General features: G+C 39.6%; 1 protein-coding gene across 7 annotated transcripts in view; it reads left to right on the top strand.

Annotated features, from left to right (window-relative positions):
• The window catches only part of SYNE1 (spectrin repeat containing nuclear envelope protein 1), a 518706-nt gene that overhangs the window by 323014 nt on the left and 175896 nt on the right, over positions 1-19796 (top strand). For all 7 annotated transcript variants that reach the window (XM_016956737.4, XM_016956730.4, XM_063813578.1 and 4 more), the window contains 7 exons: positions 771-908; positions 6908-7093; positions 7264-7386; positions 7766-7948; positions 9150-9293; positions 15714-15908; positions 16996-17136. In XM_016956737.4, the coding sequence (XP_016812226.3) occupies positions 771-908; positions 6908-7093; positions 7264-7386; positions 7766-7948; positions 9150-9293; positions 15714-15908; positions 16996-17136 (1110 nt within the window). The remainder of the gene's footprint in view (positions 1-770; positions 909-6907; positions 7094-7263; positions 7387-7765; positions 7949-9149; positions 9294-15713; positions 15909-16995; positions 17137-19796) is intronic.

Below are 19796 nucleotides of genomic sequence, written 5' to 3'. Positions count from 1 at the left end.
AATTCAAGTACCTTTAAGTAAGCTACATATGTATCAGCTTACGTTGACTTAATAGATTCAGATTGCACGTCTGTAATAATTGTTGCATATAGACTAGACTTTTGAAATTGATTAATATAATCAGGGACAAGTTAAAACCAGGAGTTGGTAACCCATTAATTATAGTTTGAAACTTTGCCTGCTAGAATCCCCACTTGCCACCTCCTTACCCAGGGGAGGGTGAAGGAAGGGATAGAGGAAGGCCTGGCATGGTGGCTCATACCTATAATCCCAGTACTTTGGGAGGCTGAGGCAGAAGGATCACTTGAGCCTAGGAGTTTGAGACCAGCCTGGGCAACATGGTGAAACCTACAAAAGATTCAAAAATTTAACAGGGCATGGTGGCACATGCCTGTGGTCCCAGCTATGTGGGAGGCTGAGGTGGGAGGCTGAGCCTGTAAGATTGAGGCTGTAATTAACCATGATCCTGCTACTGCACTCCAGCCTGGGTGACAGTAAGACCTTGGAGGAAAAAAAAAAAAAAAGAAAAGAGAAAAAAGAAAGAAAAAGAGGAATAATTCAATCATATTAAGAACTTGAGCTTTATCCTAAGGTCACTGAGAAAGCTTTGACAGATTTTCAACAGGGAAACGATTTTTTGATACCATTGAATATCATAGATATTATAACGATCAACCCCTAAGACTGTTGTGTCCAAAGAGAGAGAAGACTGATTTATAGCTCAAGAAACTGAGTTTACATTTGTTACGTTAATGTTACTGGTTTTTCAGGCAGCATCACATTTAGAAGAATACAACGAAATGCTTGAATTAATTTTGAAGTGGATTGAAAAAGCTAAAGTCTTGGCTCATGGAACTATTGCATGGAATTCTGCAAGCCAGCTTCGGGAACAATATATTTTGCATCAGGTAACCTTAGGAAAAATAATCTTTAAAAAGTAACCAAGGGCAATTTGATTTAACTGGGTAGACTGACACAACACTTAGAGGGCTGTGATGTAAAATTTTTGGAGCTACCAGATAAAAAGAATGCTAAGGTACCCCTAAGTTGTTCAGTAGTTGGACAGAAAGGAGCTTCTCATGAAGTTTCATGAAATTGAATAAATAAATATCCTTGATCTTCCCTAAACCTTCCTTACACCAAGACCCAAACCAATCAGCCTTGTAGAACTCATTTTCTGTAGCTTCTTTGAAATAATTATCTGCAGGAATCTGGTGGGAAATTCTTTCCTGTGAAGAGATGCAATGAAGTGTGGAAAGATTCTAGACTCCACACTCAGACTGGTGGGAAAACCAAGCTCCGCCATGCAGGGTTGTGTGATTTGGAGCAGAATGCTTTGCCTCTCTGAATTCTGTCTTCTCATCATTTGTATGAAGATGTAAATAATATTCGTATTTCAGACTTATGAGATGAAGTGGTTTAAGGTACACACGTGCAAACGTCTGCCTGGCACATGCAGGTGCTCAGTGGGAGATCTCCCGCCTCCTCCCTCAGCCCTCACCCAGGCCTGTCATCTGGCCTTCCACAGGAGGTCGGGCAGCCCAGAGCAAGCCATGAGTCCACATCACATGCTGGCTATGTTAGTTCATTTCCTCTGAAGTTACATGAGAAAAATGTTCCTTTTCTGTCAGTCACGTCATCCAGGAAATTATTTCATCTTTTTGTAACTTAAGCTTAAATTAGACACAGATAGTTAATAGGCTAGTTATCATATAATAAAATATAGGGTGACTTTTATAGGAGTTACATGGGTATCGAGTATTCTAGAATTTTGTCTCTTATATTATTTATGTATCCTTGTGGCCTTTAAATGAATCCCTGTTTCCATTCTTGTTTACAGGGTTCTAGATCAAAGCCTCATTTTTCCATTTTTGGAATGCTTTAACAGCTTCTAATTTTTCCCTATATTCACAGTCTTTCTTCTCTGATCAATCTTGCGTATTCTTCCCACAATGTCTTTCTTAAGCAACTCCAATCTTTTGCTTTAAGATATGCTTAGATATGAACAGACAGGACTTAAGTTACCACTGATTTGAAAACAATGAAAAAAAGCCAACATCCTTAGAAGTCTAGAAATGCAAATTTCAGCAAAAAAAGAGAGGAAGAAAGACAAACTTAACTGTCACATTCATACTGTTTCTTTCAAGTTCATATTTAAGGAAGTGAGAGCTCTCAAACATTGCTGGTATCCTGGTAAAATCTCTTTGAAAAATAATTGGCAAAATGTATGGTGATTGTCAAAAATGTTGCTACTCTGGGCCAGGTGCGGTGGCTCACACCTGTAATCCCAGCACTTTGGGAGGCCGAGGTGGGTGGATCACAAGGTCAGGAGTTCAAGACCAGCTTGGCCAATATGGTGAAACCCCATCTCTACTAAAAATACAAAAGTTAGCTGGGCATGGTGGTGGGCACCTGTAGTCCCAGCTACTCAGGAATCTGAGGCAAGAGAATCGCTTGAACTCGGGAGGTGGAGGTTGCAGTGAGCCAAGATCACGCCACTGCACTCCAGCCTGGGTGACAGAGTGAGACTCCATCTCAAAAAAAAAAAAAAAAAAAAAAAAAAAATTAGTTACTACTCTGGCCTGTTGGCTTCTTTTGGACTCCTTTTTATGGCTACAATCCAAAATATAGAAAGTATTTTCCACAGTATTAATAACTGTAGTGAAAGTTTAAAGAAAACTTAAATGTGAAATAATTTTTTTCCAAGTAAATATTTGCATATAATAAAATACAATGAAGTCCTTAAGGTTATCATGACTTTTTTTTTTTTTTTTGAGACAGCATTTCGCTCTATCGCCCAGGCTGTAGCTCAGTGGCGTGATCTCAGCTCACTGCAACCTCGTCATCGTTGCAGTGAGCCGAGATCACGCCACTGAGCTACAGCCTGGGCGGGTTCAAGTGAATCTTGTCCCTCAGCCTCCTGAATAGCTGGAACTACAGGCACGTGCCATCACACCTGGCTAATTGTTGCATTTTTAGTAGAGATAGGGTTTCGCCATGCTGGCCAGACTGGTCTCAAACTCCTGGCCTCAAGCGATCTACTCGCCTTGGCATCCCCAAATTCTGGGAATACAAGTGTTTGTTTATTTATTCAACAAACATACAGTCCTTTCCCAAACTAGGACTTTGGTTAGGCATTTAGGGTACAAAGGATATTCCCTGTCCCCACCCCAGGGAGTTGATTATTTAGGGGAGGGGACAGATAGAAGGAAACAGTAAAATATAGTGTGATTTGTGCAAAGACAGAGGGCCCAGGTGCTGAAGGAGCCCACAGGAGGGTGCTCAACCCAACCGCCCACCAGGGGTTTAAGAGGAAAGTGCAGAAAGGCTTCTCAGGAAAAGGTGATGATGGGCTGAGTCCTGAAAAACATGACAGCCTACTTGTGGAATATGTTTAGATAAAAATGTATGCTGAAATCCTAGCAGTAAATGTGAGGAGTGTTTTCTGGTGCTGGTACAAGGGATAAGAGATAAGAATAGAGAGATAAGAAAAAGATCCTAAAAGTCTGTTGGGAATTTGGACTTTATCCTGAAGTCACTCTGAAGCCTCTGAAACTGATATTCTGCCTGCAAAGGACAAGTTCAGACTTGTATTTTCAGAAAGCAAATTTAGCAGCCTTTGGAAAACACATTGAGGACAGTAAGACAATATAAAAGATGGTTTCAGTATTTCAGTAGAAGATGACAAGGCCTCTCTTTGGAGATTAGGAGGAGAAGACAAAGTCAAGAGATACTAAGCAGCTGGAATTCTCCAATTTGGAGACTGAATTGGGTGAAAGAGAGGAAGGAGTCAATGATGAAAGAGAGGGAGGAGTCAAGGATGATTCCCAGGTTTCTATGACTCGAGCAGTAGGGTGGGTTGACTGCATCATGGGGCACAGTGAAAAAGACACCAGGTCCTGAGATGATCTGGCTCAGAAGCTGAAGAGAGAACGCAGACTGTAGACTCTTTTGGTGAGTTCTCACGTGCCCCCTTTAGGAAGTAAAGCAGCCTGTGTTTACTTAAAAAGAGTGCACTGTGAGAAAAGCCATTGTGTTCTTTGAGAGGCCGAGAGGGGTGGATCACTTGAGGTCAAGAGTTCGAGACCAGCCTGGCCAACATAGTGAAACCCCATTCTCTACTAAAAATACAAAAGTTAGCTGGACGTGGTTGGGAGTGCCTGTAATTCCAGCTGCTCGGATGGCTGAGGCAGGAGAATCGCTTGAACCTGGGAGGCAGCGGTTGCAGTGAGCTTAGATCGCGCCATTGCACTCCAGCCTGGCCACAGAGCAAGACTCCATTTCAAAAAAGAAAAGAAAAGAAAAGAAAATCCATTGTGTTTTTTCTAATGTCAGAGATGTGAGAACCAGAGTGACTTCGTAGGGGACTGAATAGGGGCTGGGTAAATGAGGATGACACCTATTGGGTAGCATTCCCACGTCAGGCATTCTTAGTCACAGAATAATTATGGTTAAAGAGACAGGTTGATAATGCTTACTGAAGATACCCAGGCCTTAATAGATCTGGGAAATAACAGACTCAGGAAATGTCCTGATATCCTGGTATGTTAAGAACAAAAGCATTCTTGGATCTATATTTAAAAAATAATTTTAACATAGATTCTTATAGAAGACAGCAGTTACACAAAGATTAACAATCTTTGGTCACAGGCCCTTGTAGAGCATATCTCCGCCGTGATTTTTTGCTTTGTTGTCTTATATATAAGCAGACATTGTACCTAAGGTGGATGCATTTCTTTTCCTGCTTTTGGGAACACCCTGCTTTGTCAATGGAGTAGCCGTTCTTTCATCCCTTTACTTTCTTAATAAACTTGCTTTCATTTTACTCTGGATTTGCCCCACATTCTTTCTTGCACAAGATTCAAGAACCCGCTTTTGGGGTCTGGATTGGGACCTTTTTCCGGTAACGCTAAGGTCGGGTGAAAAAGAAAGATGGAAAACTATAGTCATGTTATGACCTCAATTATTAATACCTAAAAATGTGCCCAAATGTATCAGCAGTTAACTCTTAAAGTTATTTCTGGGTTATAAAATGATGAGATATTTTGTTTTCTTCTTTATATTTTCAATATTTTCCAAGTCATATATTTTCTATTTAATATATTTATATAGTAAATATATATTTAAATCATTTAAAATAATTAAATTATTAATAAATATACTTAAATTATACATTTACATTAAATATATATTTAACAGATTATATATATATATCCTTACTATATATATTTATGTGTTAAAAATAAATATATCTTGTATAGGGGCTGGGTGCAGTGAGTCACATCTGTAATCCCAGCACTTTGGGGGACTGAGGCTGGCGGATCACAAGGTCAGGAGTTTGAGACCAGCCTGACCAACATGGAGAAACCCCGTCTCTACTAAAAATACAAAATTAGCTGGGCGTGGCGGCGCATGCCTGTAATCCCAGCTACTCGGGAAGCTGAGGCAGGAGAATCACTTGAACCCAGGAGATGCAGGTTGCAGTGAGCCGAGATCACGCCATTGCACTCCAGCCTGGGCAACAGGAGCAAAACTTTGTCTCAAAAAAAAAAAAAAGATAAATATATCTTGTATAAATACATATCATATATCATATACAGATAAATATTTATCTGTTAAATATATATTTATAAACATTTATTGTGAGAAAAGAAAGTACTTCATCAAAAAAATAGTCTATCGCCGGCTGGGCGCAGTGGCTCACGCCTGTAATCCCAGCATTTTGGGAGGCCAAGGCCTGCGGATCACGAGGTCAGGAGATCGAGACCATCCTGGCTAACACGATGAAACCCCGTCTCTGCTAAAAAATACAAAAAATTAGCCGGGCGTGGTGGCGGGCACCTGGGTGCCTGTAGTCCCAGCTACTCGGGGGGCTGAGGCGGAAGAATGGTTTGAACCCAGGAGGCGGAGCTTGCAGTGAGGTGAGATTGCGCCACTGCACTCCAGCCTGGGTGAAAGAGCGAGACTCTGTCTCAAAAAAAAAAAAAAAAAAAAAAAAAAGTCCATTGCCTAAGAATAATATCCTATTCGTCATTTCTCCTCTTTACACATTACACACCCCACTAACTGTGTGTTCTAGATTCACGCATCTCTGTACCTATGCATATGCTGTTCTCTCTGTCTGAAATGTCTTTCCTCTTCCCCCTCATCTGTCAGATTCCAAAAGTCCTTCTGACTGGGCTCAGATGTGATTCTTCCCGGAGACCTTCTCCCAATCTTCCCCAAGTCGCAGTCGTCTCTTCACACTGGCTTCTCTTTCGTTCTACTTTTCATAGACTGTACATTGTATGGTTACTTATCCATTGTATTTCTGATAGACCCAGTAGATGATACCATTCTGAATCATCAGGGCTGTTTTTGCTTCTCTTGATAGTTATTGCACGTATCTTCTACCCCTTTGTCTCACTTAAAGCAAGTGAGCCAAGGTTTTTGCTTGTAATGCTCTTGCTCTTATTTTCATTTCTTAGACAAATATGAACTTCAGTCTTATAGAATATGAGAGCTGAAAAGTGATTCTTTAGTTTAAATATGAGAAAATGGAGACCCAGAGATACAAATAAGACACGTAGTATGTTTGAGTTTTTCACTGCTAGAATTCCTATGTCCTGTTCTCACGAGGGGGCAGCTTGGGCTTGACCGAGCAGGAGCTTCATGGTCCCACACGTAGTATGACATGTGACCTCTGCACATTGTTTACAGTTCCTAAACTGTGATTTCTTTTTCTGTGAAATAGTTATAATAGTAAGTGGCTACCAAGTAGAAAGTGGTCATGGGGGGGGGGGGGTGAAGGTTAAACACAATAACGGACACACAGAACTTACACAGGGCATTTTATGCCAAGCTATATTGAATATCTATACCCCTCTACCTGCCCGTCAATGTCATGAATATTGACAATTCATTCTAGACCCTGCTAGAAGAATCCAAAGAAATTGACAGTGAGCTGGAAGCAATGACTGAGAAATTACAGTACCTCACTAGCGTGTACTGTACAGAAAAAATGTCTCAGCAAGTGGCAGAACTGGGACGGGAGACTGAGGAGTTGCGACAGATGATCAAAATTCGTTTGCAGAACCTCCAAGATGCAGCTAAGGTAAAAAAAGAAAAAAAAAAAGAAACAGAAAAAAATGTCTATCATTAAAAGAAAATGGCAATGCCACTATGGAAATAGTGCTCACCTGTGATGTGGTTTCTTGACTGTGATGTTATTCTTCCCCTATGACTTTGAACTTCAAGTACAATACATTGATATTGACTCTCTAGGATATGAAAAAATTTGAAGCAGAGTTGAAAAAGTTACAAGCTGCCTTGGAGCAAGCCCAGGCAACACTGACTTCTCCAGAAGTTGGACGTCTCAGTCTCAAGGAGCAGCTCTCTCATCGGCAGGTAAGCCAAACTAACTTGGAGTAAATAGGGACAGGGACCTATATTTTTAAAGGAGGATAGTACGGAAAAATGCCTCCTAAACTCAACACTGTTTTATTTTTTTTAATTTATTTTTAAATAGAGACAGGGTATCCCTATGTTGGCCAGGCTGGTCTCGAACTCCTGAGCTCATGTGGTCCACCCGCCTCAGCCTCTCAAAGTGCTGGGGTTACAGACGTGAACCACTGTGTCCAGCCCCTAAACTCAACACTGTTTTAAACATTTTTTTTTTGCAAAATGTTTATAACTTGCAACGTAACTATAATTTAGTAAGTGCCTTTTGCTTATGAAATAAATGATTTAAATATTAAATTTTTGAACTATGAAATTGCATTTTCAGCATTTGTTGTCTGAGATGGAGTCACTGAAGCCGAAGGTGCAAGCAGTGCAGCTCTGCCAGAGTGCCCTCCGGATCCCCGAGGATGTGGTTGCCAGCTTACCTCTCTGTCATGCTGCTCTGCGGCTGCAGGAAGAGGCCAGCCGGCTGCAGCACACCGCCATCCAGCAGTGTAACATCATGCAGGCAGGTGCAGGGTACCCACACCAGTAGAGCAATTGCTGATGAATCATGGGCTTCTTTTCTTAGCATTGTGTGGGCTCAGCCATCAAAACACATCCAGGGTGTTGAATCTGACAGGCTGTTGTGGTTTTATAAAATTAGGAGATTAAAATGCTGTTATTTGGTTCACCCACAAAAGCCTGGGGAATGCTATATAAAAAATATCCTTGGTGAAAATTATCTTTTAGTGATATTTTAAAATAAATAACTTGTAAAGATTAATCTTCTATGCAATTACATGTTTTTATCTCTTATTATTCACCTGAGAATCATCTACAAACTGATAATACAGGTTTACTGTTATCTTGTGTTACAGAGTTTTTTTTCATATTTCAGCTTATTAAAGCATTAAATCCATTTTCTTTTGAGTGCCTAAAAAATGCACTCAAGTATTATTCTTAGTCTCTTTGCCTAGTAAGAGAAAATCATTTACCAGGAAGAAATGACAGTGTTTACCTTATGTCTCCCTTCAACTAATAATTCTTGCTTTATCCAAAAATTGTCTCAATAGCATCTCACTAAAATCACTAGTGGCTCATTTGGTCAAGTACCCTTTCCTCCCTGTTATCTTGTAATTTGTTGGACAGAAAATTCCTGAGGCTAAAAGTCATTCATACTTCATATGTGTAAATACTTTTGTTTGGTAGAGATGGGGGTGTCACCATGTTGCCCAGGCTGTATTGAACTCCTGGGCTCACATGATCCAGCCACCTTGGCCTCCGAAAGTGCTGAGATTACAGGCTTGAGCCACTGCGCCCAGCCCATAATTCGTATTTTTATTCCCTACCGTAGCACTTAGATAAGTGTCTTACCTATATATTCAGTATTTGTTAGATGGAAAAATGAAATAATGTTTCCCACACTGTTTCACCCTTTCTGACCATCATGTTCCATCTTCAGGATGATATCAGTAGGGAAAAGAGAGAGAAAGAATCCTAACCACTTAACTATTTTGATTCCATCAATAATTTTGCTACAATATTTTAGAGAGAAAGTTCTGAAATATCTAAGTAAAGTGAGGAATTCAAACCATCTAGGAATTTTACCCATCATTTCTTTATTCCCTACCTGTACAGGTAAATAGGAGTTAAACTACAGAATCACTTACCTAGTTATTGGTAGAGAAAAAAACTATCTTTCTGTTTTTTTTTTTTTTTTTTCAAAGGAGGCTGTGGTGCAGTATGAACAATATGAGCAAGAAATGAAACATCTCCAGCAACTGATAGAAGGAGCTCACAGAGAGATTGAGGATAAACCTGTTGCCACCAGTAACATACAGCAGCTGCAGGCTCAGATTTCTCGGCATGAGGTGAGAGGAATGTAGGCGAAATACCGAGGGCAGGAAACTGGCTTGATTAGAGTATATGTTTGGTTTCTAGAGAATGGAAGAGAACAGTTTCCCCTGTCCTGCACTTAATGTGTTCAACTCTTGAGAGGCCTCTTTGGCTATCTAAGCATTGTGAGTGCCGTTTTTGTTGATTCAGTAACACGTGCGTTCCCTTTGATTCCATAACCTCTCTACACGTTGTTCGCATTATATCCTTTGGGACCCACTGATTATCATCTCCTGCACCCAGAATTCTCACAGTTAATACACTAAAATACAGTCCATACCCTGTTTTTAATGCCTACAAGAAACAGCAACCCTTAAAGCTTTGCTGCATTGATCGCTGTCTTGGTGGCTCACTCCTGTAATCCCAGCACTTTGGGAGGCCAAGATGGGTGGATCATGAGGTCAGGAGATGGAGACCATCCTGGACAACATGGTGAAACCCCGTCTCTACTAAAAATACAAAAATTAGCTGGGTGTGGTGGCATGCGCCTGTAATCCCAGCTACTTCGGAGGTTGAGGCAGGAGAAGCACTTGAACCCAGGATGCAGAGGTTGCAGTGAGCCAAGATCGCGCCACTGCACTCCAACCTGGCGACAGAGTGAGACTCAGTCTCAAACAAACAAACAAACAAGACTTAATATTTTAAACATTTTCTTCTTTGACATATTAGTCATTTCAGTTCCTCTCCCCAAAATCAGAGGATGGTCCAGGTTGTTTACTTTGCTAATTTTCAGATTGGGCCAGCTAACATGTGCCTCGTTTTCAAATGTTCTTTCCTTGTTCCTTTGGCATCATTATGACCTTAGGACTTGACCACTCCTTGTGCAGTCCCTGTCCCAGACATCATAGTCCTTGAGTGATTGAGCTTAGCAGGGAATTTCCTTTCCTGACCTGTCAATTCCATATAGGTCAAATTCACTCTTTCCCTTGGGGGCTGGTTCATAGCACTGTGAATTTTGGTAAATAACTGGGAGAAGGGTGTCTTATTTTTTCCGTACTAAGGATAGAGTATATGGAGTATATCCTTCCATATGCTCTATTTTAACTTTGTCATGAGAAAAACGAACAATTTTTCCAAACCACTCACATTGAGATTCTCAAAAGATTCAAAGTATTGCTTTGTAAGGATGAAAAATCTCACCCTCTTCTCCAAATGCAATTAATTATTTAATTTCTTGATACAAACATTAATAATTTTCATTTATATATGACTTACAAAATCATTTAAATATCCCATCTACATTTACTCCTACAACTGTAGACATCATCTATGTTAATGATTTTTCTTACACAATTGTTAAATGAAAATGTTATGTAGATTTTTGAAACCACTGTTTACGTAGGTCTATATGTTAGACTATATATTACATATTTATTTTGAAACTATTTTTAATCCCATCTAGGAAGATCCAAAATTTTGTTGTAACAACTCTTCTATCATGGTACAGATATTTTTAAAATCTTTTCTCGAGTAATAATTGTTATTACTACTAAATTTTTTGTTGTACGGTTTTTCTTCCCCAAGAAACTTGTGCTTTTTTTTTTTTTTTTTTTTTTTTTGAGACACGTCTTGCTGTATCATCCAAGCTAGAGTGCAGTGGCAAGATCATGGCTCACAGTGGGATCATGGCTTATTGCAGTCTCTACCTACTGGGTTCAGGCAGTCCTCCCACCTCAGCCTCCAAGTATTTGGGACTACAAGCATGTACCACTACCTCAGGCTAGTTTTTGCATTTTTTTTTTTGTAGAGTAGAGACAGGGTTTCGCCATGTTACCCAGGTTGGTCTCAAACTCCTGGGCTCAAGTGATATGCCTGCCTCAGCCTCCCAAAGTGCTAGAATAAAAGATATGAGTCACCATGCCCAGCCAGCTTTATGTTTTTTAAAGCAACTTACAAAATTTTACATCACTTTTTTATACCAACTCTATGAGAAGTATTTATTTATTTATTTATATTTATTTATTTATTTATTTTTTAGATGGAGTCTCGCTCTGTTGCCCAGGCTGGAGTGCAGTGGTGCAATCTTGGCTCATTGCAACTTCCACCTCCTGGGTTCAGGCGATTCTCCTGCCTCAGCCTCCCGAGTAGCTGGGATTACAGGCGCACACCACCATGCCCTGATAATTTTTGTATTTTTAGTAGAGACGGGGTTTCACCATGTTGGCCAGGCTGGCATTGAACTCCTGACCTCAAGTGATCCATCTACCTTGGCCTCCCAAAGTGTTGGGATTACAGGAGTGAGCCACCACGACTGGCTGGGGTAAGGATTTTTTAAAAATCATCTTTATTTTACTGACAAAAAAACTGAACTTAGAAAAAAGTGACTTCCTGAGCTCCCAAATCTAGTAACTGATTGAAATTGGACTCAATCTCAGTATCTTTGTCTCCAAATTCCGTGATTTTTCTTCCACTGTAACAGAAACTATCTGGGCTACTTAATTAAACAAAAGAGAATAATGAAGTCCCAGGAAAATAAATGAGTCCCCCAAGGTCACAGAGTGAACTCAGCTCAGTCAGCAGTGGACTATGTCTTCCTGACTCTTTGTCCAGTGAGCTGTTTATTTTGTCACATTTTCTTCCACAGTTCTGAACATCCATGTTATGTTTGTTAGTTTTAAACCAACTGTGACTTAGAACACATTTTCATGTAAAAAATGATGCAGTCCTGTGTGAGCTTCATTGTATGTATAAAACAAACACAGGAAGGAAAGTGCTGAGTGGAGAAAGCTTAACTGATGATAACATACAAATTGGGAAGAGGGTTTCTGCCTGTATTTTCTGTCTTGTTTTAATTGAATTTCAATCTTATGGTGAATCTAGTTTTCTTACAAATAACTTTAAAAATAACTGATCATTTATTTACGCCTAAGGAATTCAAACTTTTAAAAATAATTTTTCGGCCAGGTGCGGTGGCTCACACTTGTAATCCCAGTACTTTTCGGAGGCCAAGGCGGGCAGATCACAAGGTCAGGAGTTTGAGACCAGCCTGGCCAATATGGTGAAACCCCGTCTCTACTAAAAATACAAAAATTAGCCTGGGTGGTGACGGGTGTCTGTAGTCTCAGCTACTCGGGAGGCTGAGACAGTAGAATCGCTTGAACCTGGGAGGTGGAGGTTGCAGTGAGCCAAGATTGTGTCACTGCACTCCAGCCTGGGCAACAGAGAGAGACTCTTGTCTCAAAAAATAATAATAATAATACTTTTTCAAAAGTTGCATTTAATTTGAAAAAAATCATCCTGCCACTTTTAAATCATAGGAGAGGATACACACACCTCTTTTCTTTCCACCTGATGCGGAAAGCCTGCTCATGAATACCAGAGACTGGCCACAGAGGGCCGCTTGTCTTCTAGTGGCCACTCTACCTGAAATTCCTACCTTTATAAACATTTTCAGAAATTTTATAGAGAGAATGGGTAACATTAAACCAAGTGTTCCATTTTATTTTAGTGGATTTGACCACAGCTTGAATAACCAACCCTCAAAGGTAATGAGATTACAAGAGGTTTACACTTATAGAAGCAAGTCGTAGAGTACTATTTCTCAGTGGAAGTCACGTGCATTGGAGTCACATGGGCTAATTATGAAGTGCAGACTGTCATACACCTGGTAAATCAGAACCTTTGGAAGTGGTGACCAGAGTTGCATTTTTTAAAGAAACAATCCAAATGAGTTTTGTACACAATAAGGTTGAGAATTGCAGCTTAAGAAATGGTCACTTGCTGTCAGTGTGGGCACATCTTTGCAGGATACTGTAGCAGGGAGCTGTGCCCAGCCATGTGATTACAAAGGGTGGAAGGCCTAATACTAACTGTCTACTTCATAAAGATTCCTCAGGTTGCCGGGCACGGTGGCTCACGCCTGTAATCTCAGCACTTTGGGAGGCCAAGGCAGGCAAATCACTTGAGATCAGGAGTTCGAGACCAGCTTGGCCAACATGTCCCTACTAAAAATACAAAAATTAGCTGGGCATGGTGGCGCGTGCCTATAATTCCAGCTACTTGGGAGGCTGAGGCAAGAGAATGGCTTGAACCCCGGAGATGGAGGTTGCAGTGAGCCGAGATTGCGCCACTGCACTCCAGCCTGGGTGACAGAGCGAGACTCCATCTCAAAAATAAAATAAAATAAAATAATAAAAAAGATTCCTTAAAGTTTTGTATAATGGCAAACCATTGTGCGAAAGCTTGGTGACTTGAAATTCAAGGAGTCCAGTAATCTGCTAGAGCTCTTTTCTAGTATTAACTAGTTGCAGTAAATGTCATTTATTGAGTACCCACGTGCTAGCCACTAGACGAGATATAGTAAATAGCTATTCAATCACTGTTTTTAAAAATCCTATTCGGTTTAATTAACTGCATCCCCAGAGGTAAAGAAGCAATGATTTCTACTTTTTAAATCCTTGTTTTAAAAATTCCTATACTATTAGGAGTCAAGAAGACTGCCTGCTGGCTGAGTTCTGCTGGACTGTTTTTTGCTCCACTCGGCTTCAGTTGGGCAGGAAGAAACAAACAAAACAACAATAATAACAAAATGTGTGTGTGTGTGTGTGCGTGTGCACACGTGTGTTTTGCATACAGTCAGCCTTCCGTATCCATAGGTTCTGCATCCATGAATTCAACCAAGCATGGATAGAAAATATTTGAGGAGCAAAAAGGATGGTTGCATCTCTGCATGTTGATCTTCTTTTCTTGTCATTATTCCCTAAATTGTACAGTATAACACCTATTTATAATGCATAGCATCTACATTGTATTAGGTATTATTAGTAATCTAGAGATGATTTAAAGTATTTGGGAAGATGTGCATAGGTTATATGCAAATACTATGCCATTTTACATCAGAAACTGGAATATCTGTGAATTTTGTATCTAAGAGGGTTCCTAGAACCAATGCCCCTCAGTTACTGAGGGATGACTATGTGTACATATGTGTGTGTGCATGTGTATATGTGTGTGTATATATATGAATGTATGTGTATGTATGTACACAATTATTTTAAAGACATTACAATTTAATATTTTTGTCACAAAATGTGTTCTTTTTTTTTTTTGAGACAGAGTCTCACTCTGTTGCCCAGGCTGGAGTACAGTGGCACAATCTTGGCTCACTGCAACCTCCGTCTCCCAGGTTCAAGCAATTTCTGGCTAATTTTTGTATTTTTAGTAGAGACAGGGTTTCACCATGTTGGCCAGGCTGGTCTTGAACTCCTGATCTCAAGTGATGCCCTTGTCTCACCCTCACAAAGTGCTAGGATTACAGGCATGAGCCACTGCACCCGGCCCACAAAATGTGTTCTATGTGCACAATAAATGACAGCCTCTGAAACAAAGAAGCCAAATAAAAAAAAAAAAAGAATTTAAATAGTTTTGTACTTTTAGGAATCATGTTTTGAAATATGTATTTTCATTTTTTAAAGATGCAATAAAGTATAATTTTAATATTTGATACTTAAAATATTTAAGCAAGAAAGTAAAACTTTAATATTTTAGAATTACCATACTCCTAAAATGAATCTATAGTTACCTTTTTAAGGGTTATGTGCTATCCAGAATATATTTCCAATAAGCTCTTAGTAAAATATTTAAAACCTCTATCTCTCATAATATATTTTTTCATTCTTGTCTGCTCAAAAGCAAAAACAAAAACAAAAAAACAATTATTTTTTCAAAAGCAAATGAAATTAAAAGACACTAAATCCGAATTGCACTTCAAGTTTAAAGTTCTAGTTAAAGCCTCAGCAACATTTGAGACATGATGAAGTGAGCAAGAAAAAATTTGATGAATATACAAAATTTTTTTGAGGGGTCAATCTGCATTAAAAATTAGGATTTCCATATGCAATATCTAGCCTATCTAAAAAAAATTCTTAAGAGACATAGGAACAGACAGGCTATTGACTATGTGACCCTATGTAAAATAAATGACTGTCATCTCTGTTGAATGTACTCAGTAGGGTAAGAGCTGAGCCTTGCATTTTTTTTGGTGTGGTTTTAGCCATCACATGACCTAATTTCCATGGCATGAACCATCTGGTAAATTTCAGATGCTTTCTGCTTTTTAAGAAAGTTGTCAGTTCCTAATGTTGCGGAAGTTCATGATTCCATATGGGGCCTCTCGCGATTAGAAACCACTCATTCGGCCTCATCCCCTCATTTCTCCTTTTGTACCGACGCGGGGACGCGGGCTCGGGCACTTTGGCTGTGCCTGCGCCGCGCCGCGCAGCCTGCGGTCTGGCTCGGTAGCGAGATGCAGGAGGACTCGCCGCCTCCACATCCTGCCTCCCGGGCCCGCGCGGCTCTGCGCGCTCATTGGCTCGCCCTGCAGGAAGATGAACGCTACTACTTCTGTTTCCTTTTGATGCTGCTCTGACACCCCGGTGGGGGAAATGTTTCCTCAGGAGCTGGCGCAGAAAATTAAGGGCTACCAGGAGCAGATCGCTTCTTTGAATTCCAAGTGCAAGATGCTGACGATGAAAGCCAAGCACGCCACCATGCTGCTGACGGTGACCGAGGTCGAGGGGCTGGCGGAAGGGACAGAGGACCTGGATGGGGAGCTCCTCCCCACGCCTTCGGCCCACCCCTCTGTGGTCATGGTAAGGATCCAGTGGGTCCCCGCGGCTTTGCTCTTTGACTGGAGCCTGGCGAGTGGCTCCATGTTCCCTCTCCGTGGCTGATTTCAGGGACCAGCCTTCGATCTTGCAGATTCAGAGGGAGGAACAGTTTCCTTAACTCTCTTTGACTACCGTTGGGCCAGGCCAATCTTTGACACTGTAAACAATGACAGTTAAAATGAAACTATGTGCTCGAGACAGCTGAATTACTTAACATGTCAGAGGTCTACCCTGTATTTGTTTATAATTTCGCAATAATACTGAGAGGCTCTGAGCTTTAAACAATAATTTACTTGCACAGTGTTTTAGTTGTCTGGGGGATGGGAAATTCATGGCATATATATTTAGTTGTGGTCTCCACGCTAACTAGCTAACTACATATGTGCATGTACTCTACTGTATAAATGTGTAATACAATTTAGAAGAACAGCTATTGTTAGAAAAATATGAAAACAGACCGTCTAAAGCTTGGCTTTGGATTAAAATAAATCAACTTTGTTATTTTCTATTCTGCACCACTATTTTCCTATACACTTGCCATCTAAAATGCATTGAGTATTTTGGTGACTATAATGTTTCCCAGTGCTGTGTGTTTTCCCTTATATGTGCTGTGCCTCAGGTAATGAGTAACCATACCTGAGCCCATTTGGCAATACAGTACTTTGGGTGCATTTATCTCCCTACCATATTTGAAACTTGAGATGTCCACAAAAGACCAAGCTTTATTTCACAGACCTTTTCTCATTTGTATGATTCGTGATTTTTCCAGTTATTTATAAAGCCACAAACTCTCCAAAGAAAGGAAAATAATGAAGTATTTAATCAACAACAAAACTTCAATGTCCATATGCACCCCCATCCCTGATTGTTTTACAAATGATTACCAGCATCATATTCTCTTGAAGACAGAACTTTTAAATACTAACACAGGATTAATATGTGAATTCGGGTCCCAGTAATTTTAACCTTCGTTTTATAATTAACTCTGTTTTGGCCTGTGCCTGAACAGGACTTATGTTAACATAGCTAATTGATTTTCATGTCCTTTGGGCTACATTTTATGTGGCAGATGACTGCAGGTCGCTGTCACACTTTGCTGTCACCGGTCACTGAGGAGTCTGGGGAGGAGGGAACCAACAGTGAGATTTCCTCTCCACCTGCCTGTCGCTCCCCTTCACCTGTGGCTAATACAGATGCTTCTGTTAACCAGGTACCTCCCACTTGGCATTCCTCTAGCAATAATCTCTGGGCAGATGCAGGACTCCATTCTCTGTTTCCATTAGATCGTGGGTATGAATCTCAGACTTCGTTGCATTTGGTTCCAGGGACACACTATTAGGTGTTATAGTTGCACAAACTATGATTGTCATGTGTCTCAGTATGTCATCTCCTCTCCTGGGCTACAGAAAGTGGGATGAACAAAAATTAGGTCATGGGAATGATAGCCCAGAAGGCTCTGTTTTAAGACATTATGGCCTTAGTTTCCAGCAATCATCTGGAATGGGGTTCTGCATCCAACAGAAAATAAAAGATGTGTGTCACCATTGTAAAATAACATGATTCGATGGCTTTATAACATGCATTGAGAATAGTGCTGGCATTTACCAGCTCAGATTTTGAAGACAGGAAACTTCCATTTATTATGTCAGACTTCTTCTTTATTTGCAACTTGTGTACCAATGTAAGGAATGTCTGCCATATTTATACTAGAATGCCTACTAGATTTGAGTGTTTAACTTATCTTTCAATAATCTTAAATTTTATTTTCTATAAAATGGGGAAAATAAAATAACCATTTAGTTATAAGAAGCCTTTTACCATGTATTAAATGTAGATAATACTAAATTAAATGTCAAAAAGCTTTTATGTCAAATATTAGATAGAAATCAAAAAGATGCCTTTATAGTAACCAAAGACTTTTAATGCATGTTAAGTAATACTTTATTTTTTAGTGAAGACAACTAAAAAATGTAAACTATCCTATGAAATTACATTTTTTCAAAGAAGTTGATATGTATTATTAAGGGAGAAGCATTAAACAGAGCAAATGTTTTATAACTTGTATTATAATTCAATTATATTACTTTTATTTTAAAGCAGAAGCATTCAGACTGTCATAGGATTTCTGTGATAAAGAGAATCCCCCCTCATTAAAAAAAAAAAAAGGAACGTCAAGGTGATGAAACCTTTAGTTAATACACTTACACTGTTCTCTTGGTAAAAATCAGGATAGCTCTAGGGAAATTATCAACTCATCCATTTGTCAAGTACATTCTGACACCTGCTCAGTGTGAAACCTTGTGTTGGTTCCTGAGGATGCAGCTGAGAAGGAGTCAGCATGGCCCTACCTGCAAGGCCCTGACAGTCTAGAGAGAAAGGCAGACATGGGACAGATAATAACAATGTGATCAGAGGAAACTAAAAACAGCAACATAAAAGGAGAAGTTCAGGGAGCCGTGGGGAATTTGGGAAAGTGTTCTTCAAATTCTCATTTTAAAATATGTATTACTCATTCTTTGATGATTTGTCCTTCCCTATGGTTACAGATGTTATTACAGAAATTAAGCTATAGTCGGCTGATTATTATATAGAAAAAATTATTCTATTTAATATGGTTTAGGTTCTCAAATTTTTCAAACTGAATAATAAATACTTATATGAGACTTTGTGGAAAGAATATACCTTTTCTAAAACTGTAAATCTCCATGCTACTTCTTGTAAAGTGTCAAAGGATACATGAAAGTGCCCTAAAAATGATGAAACATGCAAATATTTCTATTATTAATTCTTGACATTAACCACAAAGCTTCATCAGGTCCTAAAACTCAGTGAGATTAGGCTTTGTTTTAATTCTTCCCCCCTCCCCTAGTCACAGGAAAACATCAATTAAATTGCATTGTTAATCTAAAATACTTACATGTGATGCTGCAGAGTAGGGGAAAATGCCTTTACTTAGGTTAAGACACACAGCTTTACTCTGAGGGAGCTGTTAAAAAGGAAATGTATTATGCTTGGTGTTCATCAAACAAATCAACCCCATCATTACGGCCACATGTTATTTTTGTATAGTAATGTCAGTTAGAAGACAATGAAAAAATATGACACCATGACGGGTGATGCACTGGATTTATAAAATTGTCTCTTGAAACTGAGGAGGACATGTAGGATCCCCTTAAGTTTCAGTTTTCAGATTAAAAACCCTGAGTTTTGTGCACAGAATGTGTACAGCTGTTTCAGGGAGCAGCCAAATAGAACTGCTTTATAAAATCACAGTTGTTAAAAAAAAAAAAAAAGGTTTTGTGCCTGCTGTTCCTGCAAGGAGATCTCCGTTATATAACTACCTAGTCCCACTCACAGTGTATTCTGTCTCTGACAGTAGCTATTAGCTAAAATGTAATAACAGTTTAGCTTACTTGAAGGTAGAAATACCGAGGCATTCCTAGATTTTGCTGCAGGCTTCTTGATACCCCTCAGAAGCGAGCCAAGGCTTAGACTCTGCAGAAGAGTTGAGGGAGGAATACATTTGAAAAGAGGGAGCAAGAGTGTAATGGGAAAATCGTTGGCCTTCAAGTTAAAAGCTCACACTGAGTTGCAGCTCTTTCTCCTCTAAGCTGAGTGCACCTGGGAAGTCCCTTGATACCCTCATTTGTAAGTGAGAAGCAATACTACTTAATTCACAGCATTGTGAAAATGAAATGTGACATGAATCGTGAAAGTGCTTTTTAAACTAGAAAATACTGATCAAATAGTAGCTACAGTTGTCCAAATTTATTTCCTTAGGAATCTACTCATAAGTCTTATAACTTAGGCACATAAGCAATGAGAAACGTATTTGTAACAGTGACTCCTCACTACATCAAGTATTGACTT

The sequence above is a fragment of the Pan troglodytes genome, chromosome 5, assembly GCF_028858775.2.
Source record: "Pan troglodytes isolate AG18354 chromosome 5, NHGRI_mPanTro3-v2.0_pri, whole genome shotgun sequence".
Classification (NCBI taxonomy): domain Eukaryota; kingdom Metazoa; phylum Chordata; class Mammalia; order Primates; family Hominidae; genus Pan; species Pan troglodytes.
This window is presented reverse-complemented; position numbering and strand designations above follow the sequence as displayed.